The sequence below is a fragment of the Centruroides vittatus genome, unplaced genomic scaffold (genome assembly GCF_030686945.1).
Source record: "Centruroides vittatus isolate TY-2023 unplaced genomic scaffold, ASM3068694v2 contig_2206, whole genome shotgun sequence".
Classification (NCBI taxonomy): Eukaryota; Metazoa; Arthropoda; class Arachnida; order Scorpiones; family Buthidae; genus Centruroides; species Centruroides vittatus.
In genome coordinates, this window is record NW_027121376.1 from 5260 (window position 1) to 23063 (window position 17804).

A 17804-nucleotide genomic window follows, 5' to 3' on the forward strand; every position below is an offset into this window, starting at 1 on the left:
TTTAACTTTTTAAATCTGTCAGACTGGAACGACCAGTCAGTTGACCAACTGCTGTTGCCATGGCAACACGACTTGAAGTCCGACCAGTCGGTCATAGTGTGAACCAGCCCATAGCCTGAAAGTTGGCTTTTTCATTTCCAAGTATGTCAGTATGGCCAGGAAAAAAATATAAAAGTTATCTTATTTTCAAGATTTATAATATGGTGCTGGATCTATGTAATATATGTGTAATATGGTATTGGATATATTGATGCCCAGTGTGACATTGGGCAGGATTAACCAATAGACAAATTAGACAAATGTCTAGGGCCCGGCTTCGGTGCAGAATCGTTGTTTTAAAACGAGTTAAAAATTATTTAAGAAATTCGATAGCACAGGAAAAGCTGTCTTTAACAATGCTTACTAAAGACAATCCCAAACGGCTAGAATGATAAATTTTCTGAAATAAAAATCCAAAACGAAAAATTTAAATATTTTAAAGGCTGATTAATGGCTAAAATTATATACGTTTTTCGTTGCACCAGAAACTCTTTTGTTGTACAGTTATTATTGTATAAGCAGTGGTGATATTCAAAATAATTAACAAAGGGTTCGCTAGCAGAAAATTTTTCCCTGACAATCACCGACAAAGAAATGGAAGTTTTGGCTAGAAATAAATACAATAACTTTTCTTGCGATATATCTAATAATCAGTGGCGTATTTGGAACGTAACGATCCCTGGGCGAAGACCAGGCAACAATAGTATATTAGTGCTGTCGACCTTTTTTTTTTTTTTTTTTTTTTAGGCAGAGAAATTTTTCACCCCGAATGGCACTGCTGATAATAGACAGATGTCATCATCTCTCGAAATACAATATCCTTTTTATTTCGCTGTCCATAGACCGACGCGAGATAACACAGCCATCTTGTATTATCTCGCGCGTGTGGGATTGTAGGATCTCTCTTATGACTGGATCTAGTTTCAAGAACTCTCTTGAATCGATCGCGATTAAACCTCGTTTCGGTTGAGAGAGATCGCACCAAGACATAGTCCCCGACCTTGCTCACAATCTAGATTGAAATGCTCGGTGCGAACAGGTTTAGTTTAGTAGTATTACAGAGTATAATACGTATATTTCAGTGGCGTGCCGTGACATTTGATGATAGGGAAGCTGTGTTTCTGTAAGAAGCCGACTTTCAGGGGCAATCAGTTAATTGCGCGTCAGTGATGGTCTAGGGTCCATTCGTACGTGCGAATGACAAAAATAAACAATTTATGTACTTTAATTCTAAAATACAAATAATACATACATAATACAATTATAGAAAAACTTGTTTCTTTTTTTTATTTTCTATAAATTAACTCTATTCGGCGATGTTTTCCCGCAAAGTCGTTAATTACTTTATCATAAAAGTCACTCGTCGTTGATTCCATCAACGTATTTAAAAGTTCTTTTTCTATAGAAAGCAACGCTAGTGACGACAATCTTTCCTCCGACTGAGTGTTCCTGGCGAATGTATGAATTCGCTTCATTGTTGAAAAACTACGCTCAACAGACGCACTGGTAGATGGTATTGTAAAAATTAATGATATTAAACCATATAATTCTATTAGTACGTCTTTGTTTAGGTCATCATTAATTATAATATTTTTTATGTCTAAGAGTGACTTGCCAATATAGTCCGGACACGAATATAAATATTGCAATTCACTACGTAATTTACATAAATTAAAAAATTCTCCATAAAATTTACGTAAAGCATTAAAACTCTCTTCGGGAAATTGTTTTTCATAATATTTAAAATTATTAAAATCTAAAAGTGATAAAAATTCTAGAGATTTTATGTCGGCAAATCTGTCAATACAATTTTGTATCAATGTATCCATTATTTCATAAAACAGACGTCTATATAAATCCTTTTTAGACTCAATATCAGTATGTCTCATTCCTCTTTTTGGTTGAATTTCTAAAAAAGTTTCATCTTTTTTCAAAGCGTCCCAAATCAAATCAAAATCATTTCTTTTCTGTCGTAAAAAATCAATAAAGTGATTTATTCTAGTAATACAATATGCTATATTAAAATTTTTTTTGTAATATATCAAAAAGGATATCTGAATGTGCAAATATTTGATGAAAAACTAGTAATAAAAAGTGAAAATCAAAATCTATTAAATAATGGTATAATCCTCTTGCGGCAATTGTAGTATCAGAATCCCATTGTTCTGGACTTTCAACCATATTCAACAACAAAAGTTTTAATTCTTCTTTATACTCCATAACGCAGTTTACAATCCTGCTATTGTAATTCCATCTAATAGGTGTGGCTGAAGGAAAACGCTTATTGACTTCTAGGTCTAAGGCGTGAGATCTTTTAGAAGATTTAGAAAAAAATGAAGAAAATCCTGTCATAGTTTGAAAAAATATTTTACATTCTTTTATATATCCAACAGATTGAGAGAAAACTAGGTTCAATCTGTGAGCATAACAGTGTACGAAAATAGCATGTTTGGATATTTCTTTAATTTTAGCTCGGACACCATTATGTTGTCCGGCCATTACGGCAGCACCGTCGTATGTTTGTGCCACTAATTTTTTAGTGCATTGAAATTCGTCTAAGTAACTCTTAATGTGAGTGAATAACGAATTTGCGTCTCTGTTCTCACTCGCATCAGTAAAGCCCACAAATCTTTCTTCGACGTTACCGTTTTCTTTCACGTAACGAAATACAGTCGACATCTGGGCTCTGTGGCTAATGTCCGTTGTTTCATCTACAATTATAGCAACAAATTTTGCGTTTTCAATTTCTTTTTTAATTTCTTGCAATAAAACGTTTCCTAACGAATTAACGAGCTCATTTTGAATTTTGTTCGATAAGCCAGTAAAAACTGTAGACTTCTCTAAATGCATTTTTAATTGATTATCTGACGTACTTAATAAAGAAACGAGTTCAATATAATTACCTCTGTTATTAGATTCAATACATTCCCTATGCCCTCTAAATGCCAATTCTTGCTTTGCTAAAAAGCATGTAATATCTATTAATTTAGATACAATATATCTATTAGCCGTAACTATCTTGTTATAATTTTCAATATTAATTTTATATTGTTTACTAATGTTAAATTCTATTCTATTTTGATTTCCAAATTGCTTCAATTTTACGAAAGAATCGATGTGACATTTACGATTTTCGTGTCTTTTTCTAGCTTTACTCAAATTATTTAAATCGTCAAAGCCATTCTTATTCCACACACTAATTTCATTTGAAAATAATAGGCAAGGCCAACAAAACAATTTTTGCATTTTTATGCATCCACAAAGCCATTTTACGTCTTGATAAATTTTATCGTGAAAATGTCGAACAAATTTTTTTGTCGAAGTACTTATATTTAATTTAGGCGTTGGTCTTTCTCTTTTAATAATGGCTTCTTTTTCATTATATTGTCTTGAGCCAAAACTTTTTTTAAGTAAATTTTCAATATCACAATTACAGTTTAAATCGCTAGCCATGATATAAGGGCTAAAATTAAAAATAAAATTATTAAAACTTACTTAGTAAAATAAAATTTGTGATGGATATACAATTATACATACCTGGTACAAAATATTCAATTGTATGAATATACTTTTGCGAAGAAACGTATATAAAAATAACATAAAATATTGTTTATTTTTAAATATTTAAACAATCCACTGAGTTAAAATTGCTCCCTGCGAGTGGCTCACGAATGGAAACAGAGACGATTTTGGTAGGTGTACAGTGAATGCATGCGTGACAAATCCCGAGGGTGCCGATACCGGTCAATGTCAAATGCCTCTTTTGTCGCATCACTAGTATATCTCAAAGGACGCGACAGGGCCGTTGTAAATTTTAAACGTTTCTCACCATAGATGTAAATATGTTAAACTTAATAGTCATTTGTTTTCTAACTACTGTAATTCGTTTTAGTACCAGGTGTACACGGAAATCAGTTCCCCACTGTACTGAGCTAGTAATTGTTTCGGTTAAGCTTTTGTTTAAGTCAGCAGGGTTTTACTTATGTAACCATTCCCTAATCTCTTAATTATTTAACTACTTCTTAGTAGAAATAACTCGAAACCAGTTACTTTGTACTCGAATATCTGTAGTCTTGGGAAAAATGTGGAAAGAAATTTTTATGACAACCGATACTTAGATTGTACATTTAAGAAAAATAAATTCTAGAGCTTTTTTTGTACCATTGTACGTCTCATTCATTAAATTCGGTTGTAAATAATGATGCCAAAGTAACAGTTAATTTTTTAACATTATACAAGAATTGTACACGTTTTTTCTGCATTCCCTTACAGATGGGACATACTATAATCGTAATATCACCGGTTTAACATTGAAACCCGTAAGTAATATAAGATGGGAGAGCGGAATAAATATATCAAATATTTTAATGGATTTTTTTTAAACTCCTGTCAACTATACAGAACTATTATAAAAACATGCCAGTAAACTCCTATCGGTTGGGTTAAGTTATAAATCTAGTCTAGGGTGGGCAACCTTTTTTATAACACGGGCCAGAATAAATTTTACGTTTTTCCGCGGGCCGTAGTAGTTAATTGACGCCTTCTTGTGACTCGTAATTTTTTTAGTCTGCAAATATGAAATAAATAAATAAAAAGTTTATACTACATTTATTTCTCTTATCGTTTTCGAAAATTACAAAGAATTGGAAAATTAACTATTAATTAGTTATTTTTCCAATTTAATAATCTATTAAAGATCTCGCGGGCCGGATATAAACTTTTCACGAGCCGTAGCTGGCCCGTGGGCCGGGGTTGCCCGCCGTTGATCTAGTCTACTCGTGATTCACGTAATCGGGCGAGAGCGGCCGAATATCTAGCAGGCAGGCGGCTAAACAGCCCACAACCGGTCCGGGATATAAAGTTAGAAGCTTTATGTGTGAAGCATCCACCAGCTAAACCGGGTGACGTTGGTGCTCTGTAAAGCGCATGCGCCAATGCCTATAATCTGGCTGGTTGGAAGTTGACAGGCAGGTGGCTAACAGCCCACAACCGCTCCGGGATATAAAGCTGTACTCTTTACGAGTGTGTCGCTTACCCGGTTTAGCCGGGTGAGCTAAACCGGGTGAGTTTGGTGCACTGTAAACCGCATGTGCTAATGCCTATATAATCTGGCTGATTGGAGACTGACCCGGTTTCGACATTCCTTCCGCCACCGAATTATTCGAATATACAATAGCAATCTTATCGTTTTTTTTTTCACATGTAGTATAGAAATTTGTAAAAGATAATATTTTATTATAACTGCATTATGTAATTTTAATTAATTCAAAGTACGTTAAAATATGAAAAAATTTATATTTTATAAAATTCAAGGGAAAGTCATTGGAAGGTGGAATCGGCGCTTCCATCGCTTCCAATGACGGCACGCCACTGGTATATTTTAATATATTTAAAAAAAAAACAAAACCACTGAGAAATGTTCCGTGTGTTTAACAAGGTTCGGAAGACTGAAAATTTTAACAACGGGTTCGGCCGAACCTGTGCGAACCCGCTGAATATCACCCCTGTGTATTAGTGTTTGTATTCTCTATTATTATTTAAAATTTTAAAATGGCATTATTTAAGATTTGTTTAGAAGTAACTTATTTAACTGGAACCCCAATTTAAATTTTGTCTAAGGCTCGCTAAAGGCTTAATCCGGCGCTGCCAGTGTTTTCCTATGCACACAGTTGTGAAGTAAAAAATATTTTTCAAATTATTTTCACTGGGACGGTTTTCTTGTGTACACTATAACAGCTTTTGACGAATATCAATAATGTCTTTCCAAAATGTCTGTAGGGTTGTTTAGACATCGACATCCGCAAAACATTTCGCAACAAATTAAACGAAATCATAAATGTTAGTCTTTCACACATGCATTTAATGTATTTTTTTATATACATTTTCATTATATGTGTTATTGATACAGGATTTAATTATTCTTGTAGTCTTTATCCTCGTCTTTACTCGCGCTTGTTCAGACTATTCGCCATACAAATCCTACATGATTCTTTTTTAATATCCACCACACAATACGAATGCTTATCGTACAATATTCAACACACAAACTACCAAAAACGATCAAGCGCAATTAAGTTTAATTCGAAACGATTAGTTGAAATCATTTAAAGATACAATTAAAGTTTAATTAAGTATAATTAACAAAATCATATAATAAATTATATTTTGAAAAACAATTTCTTTTGAATATATATATAAATATATATTGAATCAGTCAATTGTGAACTGATTCGGGCCAAGGGACATCATCAAAAAATCTGTGTATTCTGATGTCTCCTTCTTGAAGACGTTTATTTGGATCCTGAAAAGACAAGAAATCATAAAAATTAGTAATTTTTAATCATATTTTTATCTGTAAACTTTCAAAGTCAATTCGTATTACAGTAAGTTATTCAGCTTATGATTACTAATTAAAATTTGATTATCACAAACATTGAAATTAAGTATTCAACAGTGTTGATTAAACAAATTGAATTAGTTATTCAAATATTCACCTAATTATTCAGAAAATGTGTTCAAATGTTATTAAATGAACGCGTTTCTTATTAACTACATAAAATTTATGAAATTCTCGTATAAAACAAGATAAATACTAACATTTTATACTTCGAAATGTAATGAAAAATAATTATGCAAATGAAATGTGTCATAACTAGAGTAGATATTATAACCTTACCTTTTGTAGTAGATCCTCGATCATGTCTACGGCATTCATCGACAGTCACATTGGATACTGCAACTAAACATTTTGAGCCACTGAAAAGACACGCTTACATTAGTCACAACGTTTCTCTTTCTTGTTAACAAATTAAAAATAACGATGGCTTACTTTTCGCCATCTCGATAAGGGACGTCAGGTTCATTTTGTCAACGTTGTTAATTCTTTTCAAATAAATAGCCATTGGGGTTTGTCCAATTAACATCTCATATAATATTATTGCAAATGCCCACCAATCGCAGTAAGCATCTAAACGTAATACGTATTGATTACAAGAGTTAAACGAAATGATTCGATTAAATTCGAATAGAGCACCTTACCGTATGGCTTTCTCTCAAGAATTTCTGGACAAAGATAGAACAAAGTCCCGCAATAGTCTTTGGGATTACGTTCATACTGACGGAAAGAAACGACAATGTCATAAAATGTGTACCTCTACGTAACTTAGGATATTACAGTATACACTACTCACTGTGCACTGACCGAAATCGATTAACTGTGCTCCTTTCGTCCTATCTATCATGATGTTGCTGGAGCTAATGTCCCTATGAATTATCCCTGTCGAAGACAGAAACAAATTCGTCATACAATTTGCATTTGTGAAAACATGAATAAATAAATTTAGAAAATCACCTTTGTTATGAATAAACGTGATGGCCGAAGCCACTTGAGCAGCGAGTATTTTGGCTTCGGCTTCCTCCAGAAATTTGTTGTGGCGTATGTAAGTTGTCAAGTCCTTTCCGTCCACATACTCGCAGACAAAACAGAAACTGAAGAAAAGAATTATTAGACTACAGAAGCATAAAGTATTGCCAATAACTCAAATGAAAAAGGTTAAAATTTACCTCGTACTCATTTTGAAACAACTCATTAACGTCACAATATGTGGATGGCTCGATGCGAACGTCCATGCAGTTTTTTCTCTCTTTAACTCGCGCCTCTGTAAAGAAATTATCTTAATTTACACTTAATAATATCTACATAATATTTTTATATTAATTAATGTTTATAGAACATCGCTTAGTGCATCATTAATAATTAAATAAATTTCGATAAGCGTGTAATAACATAAATGATGATTTTTGAAGTCAAGAATAATTTAATATACGTGTTCTGTTTTTTGACGGCGACACGAAAACGAAGCTCAAAGCATACCTGTGAAAGACAAAAGCGCTTCATCTTGACGGCTTTCAGAGCCAGTTTATCGTCTGAATTTTTACACCGAGCCAAATAAACTGTACCGAAATTTCCATTTCCTATTCCTTCAAACTCGTAATTCTCATTAAGAATGTGTTCATCATATTTCGATGAATTCTGTCGAATTTGAGAACGTGCCAGATTATGTTCCAATTCGCAGTTCTGAAAAAAACAGAATCTTAATTATAAGCTTCTTTAATTCAAGGATTGTATAAAGAACGAGAACTTACCCGTGAATCGGTAATCTCGCCCGACATACGACGACAACAACATAATTTATAGAATGCATTTCTGCAGAATTCTATAAATTTTCTCCTCTTTGAATACTTGTCTGGGAACTGTAAATCTTCTTTGTTTGAGGGGAAACACTTTGTTCCAAGACAATTTCCGTCCAACTAAGAAAAATCGATAATCAAAGTCATTTACACTTGCAACGTTAACGGAAAAAGTATATAAAACTGCTTTAGAAAAATACTCGTAGATACTAACTCAATCTTAGTCATAAATAACGCTGATTTTCCAAGAGAAAGATAAATATCTTACCTTTGTAGGACAATCCGTAACTTGCTGACCACTTGGTTCAGCATCATCATCTCCCCTGTAAAGAAATTCGATTATATCGTAATTAATATTAAACAAATCTCAATTATAAATCCATTTTCGCTTCCAAATCGCAACAATACAATATTGTTAAATGCAGTTTATTGTTAAGAATTGTTGTAATTCATTGTTATGAAATTACATTTAATATGAAATCGCGTGATTAAATATATGAAATTTTATTCGCGTATTAAAATGAGTTTTTGAGAATTCTTTACAAAGTCTGATCATTGTTTTAAATGTACATTTCTCTCTCGTTGCCATTAAAACGAAAAGTTTAATCCTTCGGAATTAATAAAGTTAGAAATTTATAATAGATGCTTTTATATGTCTGAGACTTCAGCTTGTGTTAAAACACATTGCACTCGAATGGCTCCACTCAAAGATATGTTTAGGTTCTCTATAGGAGCCGATATCTCCGGAAGTAATGCGGTTGTCTCTCCAGGAAGCGCGAATAAGTATTATAGCGGTGAAGAAATGAATTCATCCGTTGTTAATGAGCGATACAGAGAATAAGGGGCCGATCACATCGCTTTAGTCGCCACGATTAAGCAATATTAAAGAGTCGCTTTGCACTTATAATAACTTAGAAAGTCGTGAAATATTTTTTTAAAAATATTCTTATTGTAATAATTTAATTTATAGAAATATTGTAAATGAGTTGTAGGATAAAGCATTCTGTAAAACTCTAATTATGTTTTGAAAAATGACTATTAAGCAATTATAAAATATATTCGATATTTAAATTCAAACGGATTATTTGCCACTCTCTTGGATTTGATCGCGTAAGTGGTTTTAAGTCATGCACAAGAAGAAAGTCTATTTTCCATTTCACATGATATTGAGTTCCACGCTTCTGTTCTTCCTCTTCCATTTACATCTATTCTCTTGCGGAAGTGGCTTGCCTCCTTTCGGCTGCCAACAATTCGAACGACGACGTAAAATAAAAAAGTCATCTTCTGTGTTTGTTTCGAAGAAAAAAAATTTTTGCCCTACCGATGAGTGACACCATCCGTTAGATATGTAATATATAAACGCAAGCACCTAATGCTACATGACAGCATGGTCGGGAGATCGACCAATGCTTCTGGTTTATTTATTTGTATTGAATAATGAAAAAAATCAAGAAGCAGCCCGCTCGGTACAATCTAATTCATCCAATACAAGCGAGCTACAGATGGATTTGACAGTTTTAATTTTTAATATCTAAACGCTGAGTTTTGGGGTTAGAATATTGGATAGCCTGATACATCCACGCATAGCTGCAGCTTCTAGGTATGTATATCGAAAGAGATTATCTACTCAAATTAATTTCTTTTCCCCTTTTTTTAGAGAAAACATTTTAACATCAAAAATCAACAGAGTATTGCATCTCAGGAGACGTCTGAATCGACTCAACTATAGATACATCGATATTACAAGTCCCCGATATAACGCTGAGTTTTGGAGTTATTAGAATATTGGTTATTGGTTATTAGAATAGGACGAGATATTGTTAAGACTAATCATATTCGTTATTGTAAATTGCGCTTTAGTTAGGCGCTATCTGTTCATTTGCTTGTTTTGTATGTCCGACCATCGAAAGACCGTCTGTTTATAACTTGAAACATAATCTTCTCGGTTGTATATATGTTATGGACAAAGTGATTAATACGGGCATTATGAATAATGACCAACAAAATCGGGCATTGTAATAAATTTCAAAAATTTATCAAATTGACCTGATCATTATGAATATTGTACCACCTAGTCGGGCAAAGTGATAATAATACGTTGAGGAGTGATCATCCGACATACGCTAGCCACTCAGAATTTACATCTTAGTTGCGCATGCGTACTGCATTTATTACCAAATTTTAAATTTACGTGACCAGTAGTTAATCTTTTTTCTTTGACAAAAGTAACGATCATGGAGGAATCATTAAGTGACATGAACAACCGATTAAACAAGTTAATAGCAGAAAAAGGTGAAAACAATTAAATTTTTACAAAATCAGCGTAAATTAAATATTAAATATAATTAGTTGCCGAGTTAGAAATAAAGAATATTGATGTTAAAATACAAAATATACCTGGGGTAAAAATAGTAAGAAGGTACGTAGATGATTATTTATTAATCTTTAATAATAAAATTAAAATATCTTTTTCATTTATGAAGATTGTAAACAATATAAGTCAACATATAAAATTTGACATAGAGTTAGAACAAGATAATAAAATTAATTTCCTGGATATAACAATAAAGAAAATGAAAAATATTCATTTACTACTTATACAAAATCCCCCAATGTACAAAAAACAATGAACTATTACTCAAGTGCACCAATAAGTTTTAAAAAGAATGTATATATAATGGAACTGAGGAAAATATACACAAGAATCACTAATAATAACGAACAAATCATAGCATATAATAAATTAAATTTAAAATTTATTCTTAATGGTTACCCACAATACATATTAAAGAAATGGCATACTAATTATGAAAGAAATAAATTTAATATTAAGCAGAATAAAAAACATCTCTAATAGTTTCCCTTATGTGGATATTATATATAATAAGTGTATAAATTTTTTAAAAAGTGATGAAATTGTTTTGGCCCCGTCCTTGACCAATAAGATATTAAACAATATTAAAGTAAGAACTAACCCAATTAAAATTGATAAGGAAAAAAAAAGATTGGTACTGTGTATAAAATTAATTGCAACTGTCAGAACCCGAAAGTTTATATCGGGGAAACAGGTCGTACATTGGAAAAACGAATTAAAGAACATGAAGCAGCTATACGTTTGAAAAATAATATTTCTCCTTGGTACCCTCATGTTGTTAATAATAATTGTCAAATTGATAGAAATAGTGTACAAATTTTACATAATGAACGGGATATTTATAAACGCAAATTTAAAGAACACATAGAAATAATAAAATACAACAATAGTAAAAATAATAATTTGATCAACATTTCTAACGGTATGCAAATTGATCAGAGATGGTACCCTCTGATAGATGGCGCAGTGAGATAAGACTGTATAACGAGTGTGTTACAGAGTAAATTTGTACGGGTTGGTTATGTGACGTATTACCACTGAAAATTGTATACCACAGTGATGTTTTATTGGTATATATATATATAGTGCGGAATTGATTCCACAGTCACCAAAAAAGTATGTATTTTTGTATATTTTTTAATTTTTTAAATTCGGTTTTATACATATATTATAACAAATTAAAAAATTACATTTAATGTGCAACCCTAACTGTTTTAGCACCACAGTTACCAACTGTGTGAATATTTGCATGTAAATTAGCCGTATTAGTGCCGTAGAAGCGCATATAAGATCTGGGAGTATGAAGGTACTGAAGAGGGTCCATGATGTAAAATAGGACCGAAATGCATTTACCATACTAAATAAAAGAAGTTATTAGCAGTTTGGCTGAAAGATAGTCTACCGATTTACAAGTATATGTTGTTCGGATTACAGAGACTTTTATATTTACAGCCGTCATTACAAATCTCAAAAATCAGCGTATTTGTTAATGATAGAAAAAGTGAGAGTCAAAAATGGAAGTTACTTCTAACTTACCGGAAGAATATCCGTTAATAGTACTTTGAAATAATTCACAAAAAATAAATATTTCTAAGTGAAATAAGTGGAGTTTTTTTAATCAAATTTAAAATTCGGCACTAAACACGATACACACACGCAACCGAGTGCCGATTGGCTAGCGTATGTCGGATGATAACTCCTCAACGTATTATTATCACTTTGCCCGACTAGGTGGTAGCAGTATTCATAATGACCGGTCAATTTGATAAATGAATCAATATTTATCACACTGCGCGCCCTTTAGTCATTATTCATAATGCCCGGTCATTATGAATAATGCCCGATTAATCACTTTGTCCATAACATACACATTTATCAGATAAAAATACAAAATAATTTATTTGTTTATTTTATTTCGTCAATTGTTCACGATAGCAGATGCTTTTTGCGTAAAATCCAAGTCGGACGTATCTAAGCTAATAAACGTTCTCGTTAATCTTATCTCGCCTTTTAATTCGTTCACTCTTACAAGAAGTCACCTCAGGTTATGGGCCCAGGACCCGTGAACGAACCTCGACGGTCGAATTTGTCCGAGAGAAAGGAAAAGGCATAAATTGAGAACCGCAAGTTGCGTCGAGACACGTGTCAGCAACATCTCCGTTCATCGTCCGCAATCTCCATCTTTGACGAGCTTCAATCGTCGGTAACCTCGACACTGTTCGTAAATGATCGTGAATTGCTACCCGCCATCACCGTAAGTGTATTTAGATAAGACACAAACTATTTAAGTAAATTATTTAGTCTGTCAATATGGATATCGTGAAATCTCAAATGGAAACTTTGTCAGAAGAAGATTCGCAGGGAAATATTAATTATATTTCATGGAAGTTTATACAAATTCTTCGATGTCAATGTAAGATGAAACTTACATTGACATCGAAGAATTTGTATAACATTGCGAGCGGCATTACTCTTAAACCTGACGATGCGAATAATGCAGCAGATATCGCAGCGTGGATTAAAAAGTATTTAGACGCTCAAAGTTGTATAGGTTTAAATGTGAGCAGTAATATCGCAAAGAAAACTGCAAATTGCACCTCTGCGTATAGTATGATACACAAATTATTAGAAATCTTGTATGGTAAAAGGTTCGATCTCACAACTGAAGGGTTACAGAGAAATTTTTTTAATTATTAGTATGACTCAAGCAAGTCTGTAGCGGAGAATTGCTTATCAGTCCAACAATATGCAGAAGACTTAAAAGCTGAAGGAGAAACAATTAAGGAAAGCTGGATTATAACAAGAATGCTCGGAATACTGCCACCGAAACTATACCAATTCAGGATATCATGGGATAATGCTAATTCAACGGACAAGAACATCGACACCTTAATTGAACGACTTCGACTGGAAGAAGACAGATTGAAGGAAGACGACAAGAAGGAATCAACTGCACAGACTGCCCTCATTTTAAAGCAGAAATCGCAAGATAACAACGACAGAAATCAGCTGAAAAATTCAGGAGTCGAATGTTTCAAATGTGGACAGAAGGGACACGTAAAGAAATATTGCAAAAATAAGCCGTGTCAGAAATATTTGGAGTATTGCAGGAAAACCTACAATTGTAACAACTGCAATCAAAAAGGCATTTCGCAAAGGAATGTAAAAATGAGAAGTCAGACGAATCAAACAAAGGAGATAAAATCAAAGGACAACGACGAGCTCTTGTCACTGTAGGACTGACGTCTACGAAAATAAATAACAAGAACTGAAGACGAGATCGATAGGATATTTGGTATCAAGATTTGTGCTGTGTGGCAGCACTGACCTACAGGAAAGAATGGCTGACAAACTACAAAGCGCTGGAGGAGTATATGAATTTGATATTCTGGAACAACACGGAAATCAATGGAATCGGAGTAGTTGACGTCGAACTCGAGGCCTTTAGTGGAAGGGAATGGTATCCAGCAACCCTGCAAGACGTTTTATACGTTCATAATATACCATTCAATCTATTTTCGTTTACCCAAATGTTGGATAAAGGATTTATTCAGACTGCCAATGCAAACACGTCAATCGGTTCCTTTCTATCGAAACGGCCGATAGAAAGGAGCAAATAGCAGTAGCACAACGACTCGAATAATTATAAATCAAATGATGTTCCGTAGAGAGGTCATAGGAATGTGCATGATGGCCAACTCAATCAAAGTCTGGCACGAAAGGCTGGCACATCAGAATGTGAAGTACTGCAAAAGTATTTTTGACCGAAACAATATAAGGTACATTGACGACTGGGACAACAACGTATGAGTTGGCTGTGTCTACGGCAAACAACATCATATCTCTCACTCACGAAATAACAAGGTAGCGAAGGAAGTATTGGATCTGATACATGTTGACTTAGGTGAAATGGATACCTTATCTCTGGAAAAGGCAAGATATTTTCTCTTATTCAAGGACGACTTTTCTCATTTTAGAACTGTTTATTTTTTACGAATCAAGGATGAAGCCCCTGCAGCATTGGATAAACACATGAAACTAGTTGAAAACCAATTTGGAAGAAAAGTGAAAAGCCTAAGGTCTGACAACGGGACAGAAATCAAAAATTCGACTACCAGAGAGTTATTGGACGAGCTTGGAGTTTTACATACCAGGACAAACACGTATACACTGCAGCAAAATGGACAAATAGAAAGGGAGATGCGAACCATAGTGGAATCAGCTCGATCTGTTTTACATGCCAGGAACCTAAGCGAAAATCTTTCGGATGAAGCTGTAAAGTACTTAATTTTATTATCTTAGGAAACCGACTATAATTACGGTCGGTGAAACTTCCGTTAACCTAACGGGTACTTTACGCGGATTCGAGATTAGTTTGCCAGGCCTGGGCTTTTAAGCGTGCACCGAAAAATTAGTAATAATAACGACAAATATCAAGTCAGATCAAAAGTTCAAATATATTTAATTAGCAACTAGAACGTACTACGTACAAATATCAATAATTCCAAACAAAATTTATTAACGAAAATCAACAAGTCAACCCGACAATAAACTTAGCTACTTAGCTTAACTTAATAATAATTTCCCCTTTGAAATTCGACAATCAAATACTTAGAAACTATGAACAAAATCTCTTACTAATTAAACGTCTATCCGTCACCTCACTATACGAAGAAACTATTTCCTCAATCCTTTCGATATCGTCAAATCGTCAATCGAACTCCTCTTTAACACCTTGGATCGTCCAATTATCAATCTGGACTTCTATCAGAAAATACTTCGCTTTCGAATCTACCTCGCTCTCAAAGTCGCCTCGGTTTGGAACTCACCTCTCCTTCTTCGGTTAACGTACGGGTTTTATACTGTGAGGTGACGTTACACTTGAGCTGGGTTACTCCTCTTATTTACATACTTAGTTGCTAACATTAACTTTCTGTTCTGGCAGCTTTAAGTTTCCGACAAAGCTTATAACTGGGATGTTTAAGACGGTTTATCAAGTATTTCTCTACTAGTGATTGTGGGGACTCCCCCCTCCATTTTTTTTCTGCGGACTGTTACTTCCGCTGGGCAGCGCAAGTGCGTAAGATTTTTCCTACGGCGCTTATTTCTCCGTGAGTTGTTTTATCTTCATTTTTCATTACTAACAAGAGAGTGGTGGGGAACCTTCGTCTTAAATAAACATAAGCCCCAAACAAAAGATAATAAAACAGAAATAATAATAAAATAAAAATAACGTTTGGACTCAGTTCCTTACAAAGCTATTAACTACGCTGTATTCACTATTAATCAAACAGGCAAGAGCTCTATAGATAATGAAAGTCCTGCCGAACTTTGGTTTGGACGTAGGGTAAACATCTCAAAACTAAGAAATTTTGGCTGCGAGTGTTATGTGTTGATTGAGGATCATGAAAGGAGAAAGATGGAGAGAAAGTCTATGAAAGGAATCTTCGTCGGATATGATCTTGATTCACGTTGTTACTTGTCGACAATCAGTCGGCAATTCACATGCTTAAAAACGCTCACCAAGGAAAGATAACCAACGGTAAAAAGCATATTGAGATTCAGAGAAAATTTATTCAGCAGCTTATTGGTACGACTGTTGAATTGCAACATATTAAAAGCGTCGACCAGCTTGCTGACATACTAACAAAACCTTTCAATCGTGTAATATTCGAAAAGTTACGCTGTAATATGATTAAGGAGTGTTAAGATTCATCATATTCGTTATTGTAAACCGCGCTTTAGTTACGCGCTATCTGTTCATTTGTTTTGTATGTCTGACCATCGGAAGACCGTCTGTTTATAACTTGAAACATAATCTTCTCAGTTGTGTATACAAAAAAGTAAATTATTTATTATCTGATAAATGTATATTTTTATTTCGTCAATTGTTCACGATAGCAGATGCCTTTTGTATAAAATCCAAGTCGGATGTGTCTAAGCTAATAAACGTTCTCGTTAATCTTATCTCGCCTTTTGATTCGTTCACGGTTACAAGAAATCACCACAGATATGACTTGCTCCGGCTGTAAAACGAAAGCATAACAGTGTTCCACCTACCGAGGTGAGATGGAACACCATTGGAATTTCATGTTAGAACGACCAACCAACATTGTTGTTCTACCCTGCAAATTTAAAAATAACGGATATCCCGAGAGACGAGTTCTCAAAAAAAGAAGAATCCAAGAACGATGTTACTTTTATAATGCTTGTATGTATCCAACTCTAGATTCAACATCCCAGCAGGAGAGAGTCAATCGATAAGTATTCCCTCATCTTATAGACTGACATCAAGCCATGTTATCCTTAACTCGCTATACCGTTCGTGTGGAAATAGTCGGGTTGAAATTGTCTCAGGCTGTACTACTTGCCTGTACGTCGTAGTTCAAACGATCAAAACAAACACAGATAACTTCTAAAGAAAAGGGAGAAAGAAATTAATTTGAGTAGATAATCTCTTTCGATGTACATACATAGAAGCTGCGCTATGCGTGGAGGTATCAGGCTATCCAATATTCTAATAACCCAAAAACTCAGCGTTTAGACATTAAAACTTAAAACTGTCAAACTCATCTATAGCTCGCTTGTATTGGATGAATTAGATTGTACCGAGCGGGCTGCTTCTTGATTTTTTTCATTATTCAATACAAATAAATAAACCAGAAGCATTGGTCGATCTCCCGACCATGCTGTCATGTAGAATTAGGTGCTTGCGTTTATATATTACATATCTAACGGATGGTGTCACTCATCGGTAGGGCAAAAATTTTTTTTCTTCGAAACAAACACAGAAGATGACTTTTTTATTTTACGTCGTCGTTCGAATTGTTGGCAGCCGAAAGGAGGCAAGCCACTTCCGCAATAGAATAGATGTAAAGAGAACAAGAACAGAAGCGTGGAACTCAATATCATGTGAAATGGAGAATAGACTTTCTTCTTGTGCATGACTTAAAACCACTTACGCGATCAAATCCAAGAGAGTGGCAAATAATCCGTTTGAATTTAAATATCGAATATATTTTATAATTGCTTAATAGTCATTTTTCAAAACATAATTAGAGTTTTACAGAATGCTTTATCCTACAACTCATTTACAACATTTCTATAAATTAAATTATTACAATAAGAATATTTTTAAAAAAATATTTCACGACTTTCTAAGTTATTATAAGTGCAAAGCGACTCTTTAATATTGCTTAAT

General features: G+C 33.8%; 3 protein-coding genes across 3 annotated transcripts in view; 1 reads left to right on the plus strand and 2 right to left on the minus strand.

Annotated features, from left to right (window-relative positions):
• Positions 1 to 352: 352 nt before the first annotated feature.
• Positions 353 to 2889, minus strand: LOC136970829 (zinc finger MYM-type protein 1-like). The gene is made up of 2 exons (XM_067265296.1): positions 2176 to 2889; positions 353 to 439 (listed from the first exon to the last, which is right to left on the minus strand). The coding sequence occupies exons 1-2, from the start codon at positions 2887 to 2889 to the stop codon at positions 353 to 355; spliced, it is 801 nt and encodes a 266-aa protein (XP_067121397.1).
• A 3889-nt stretch (positions 2890 to 6778) lies between these two features.
• LOC136970830 (protein kinase C eta type-like) overlaps positions 6779 to 17804 on the minus strand; it is a 204144-nt gene continuing 193118 nt past the window's right edge. The window contains exons 2-10 of the mRNA XM_067265297.1: positions 8498 to 8552; positions 8185 to 8349; positions 7913 to 8116; positions 7603 to 7697; positions 7391 to 7527; positions 7230 to 7315; positions 7078 to 7153; positions 6869 to 7006; positions 6779 to 6795 (exon numbers count right to left, since the gene is read on the minus strand). Of these exons, the coding sequence (XP_067121398.1) occupies positions 6779 to 6795; positions 6869 to 7006; positions 7078 to 7153; positions 7230 to 7315; positions 7391 to 7527; positions 7603 to 7697; positions 7913 to 8116; positions 8185 to 8349; positions 8498 to 8552 (973 nt within the window). The remainder of the gene's footprint in view (positions 6796 to 6868; positions 7007 to 7077; positions 7154 to 7229; positions 7316 to 7390; positions 7528 to 7602; positions 7698 to 7912; positions 8117 to 8184; positions 8350 to 8497; positions 8553 to 17804) is intronic.
• LOC136970833 (uncharacterized) overlaps positions 13409 to 17804 on the plus strand; it is a 158578-nt gene continuing 154182 nt past the window's right edge. The window contains exon 1 of the mRNA XM_067265301.1: positions 13409 to 13836. Coding sequence (XP_067121402.1) covers positions 13409 to 13836 — 428 coding nt within the window. The remainder of the gene's footprint in view (positions 13837 to 17804) is intronic.

Bases quoted from the DNA above. Each gene is read 5' to 3' on its own strand.
- LOC136970829 (XM_067265296.1), bottom strand. From the start codon at position 2,889: ATGCATTTAGAGAAGTCTACAGTTTTTACTGGCTTATCGAACAAAATT. The intron at 440-2,175 runs GCAAGAGGATTA...TTTTTATTTCAG, and splicing joins ATTCTGATACTACAATTGCC to AAAATTTATCATTCTAGCCG.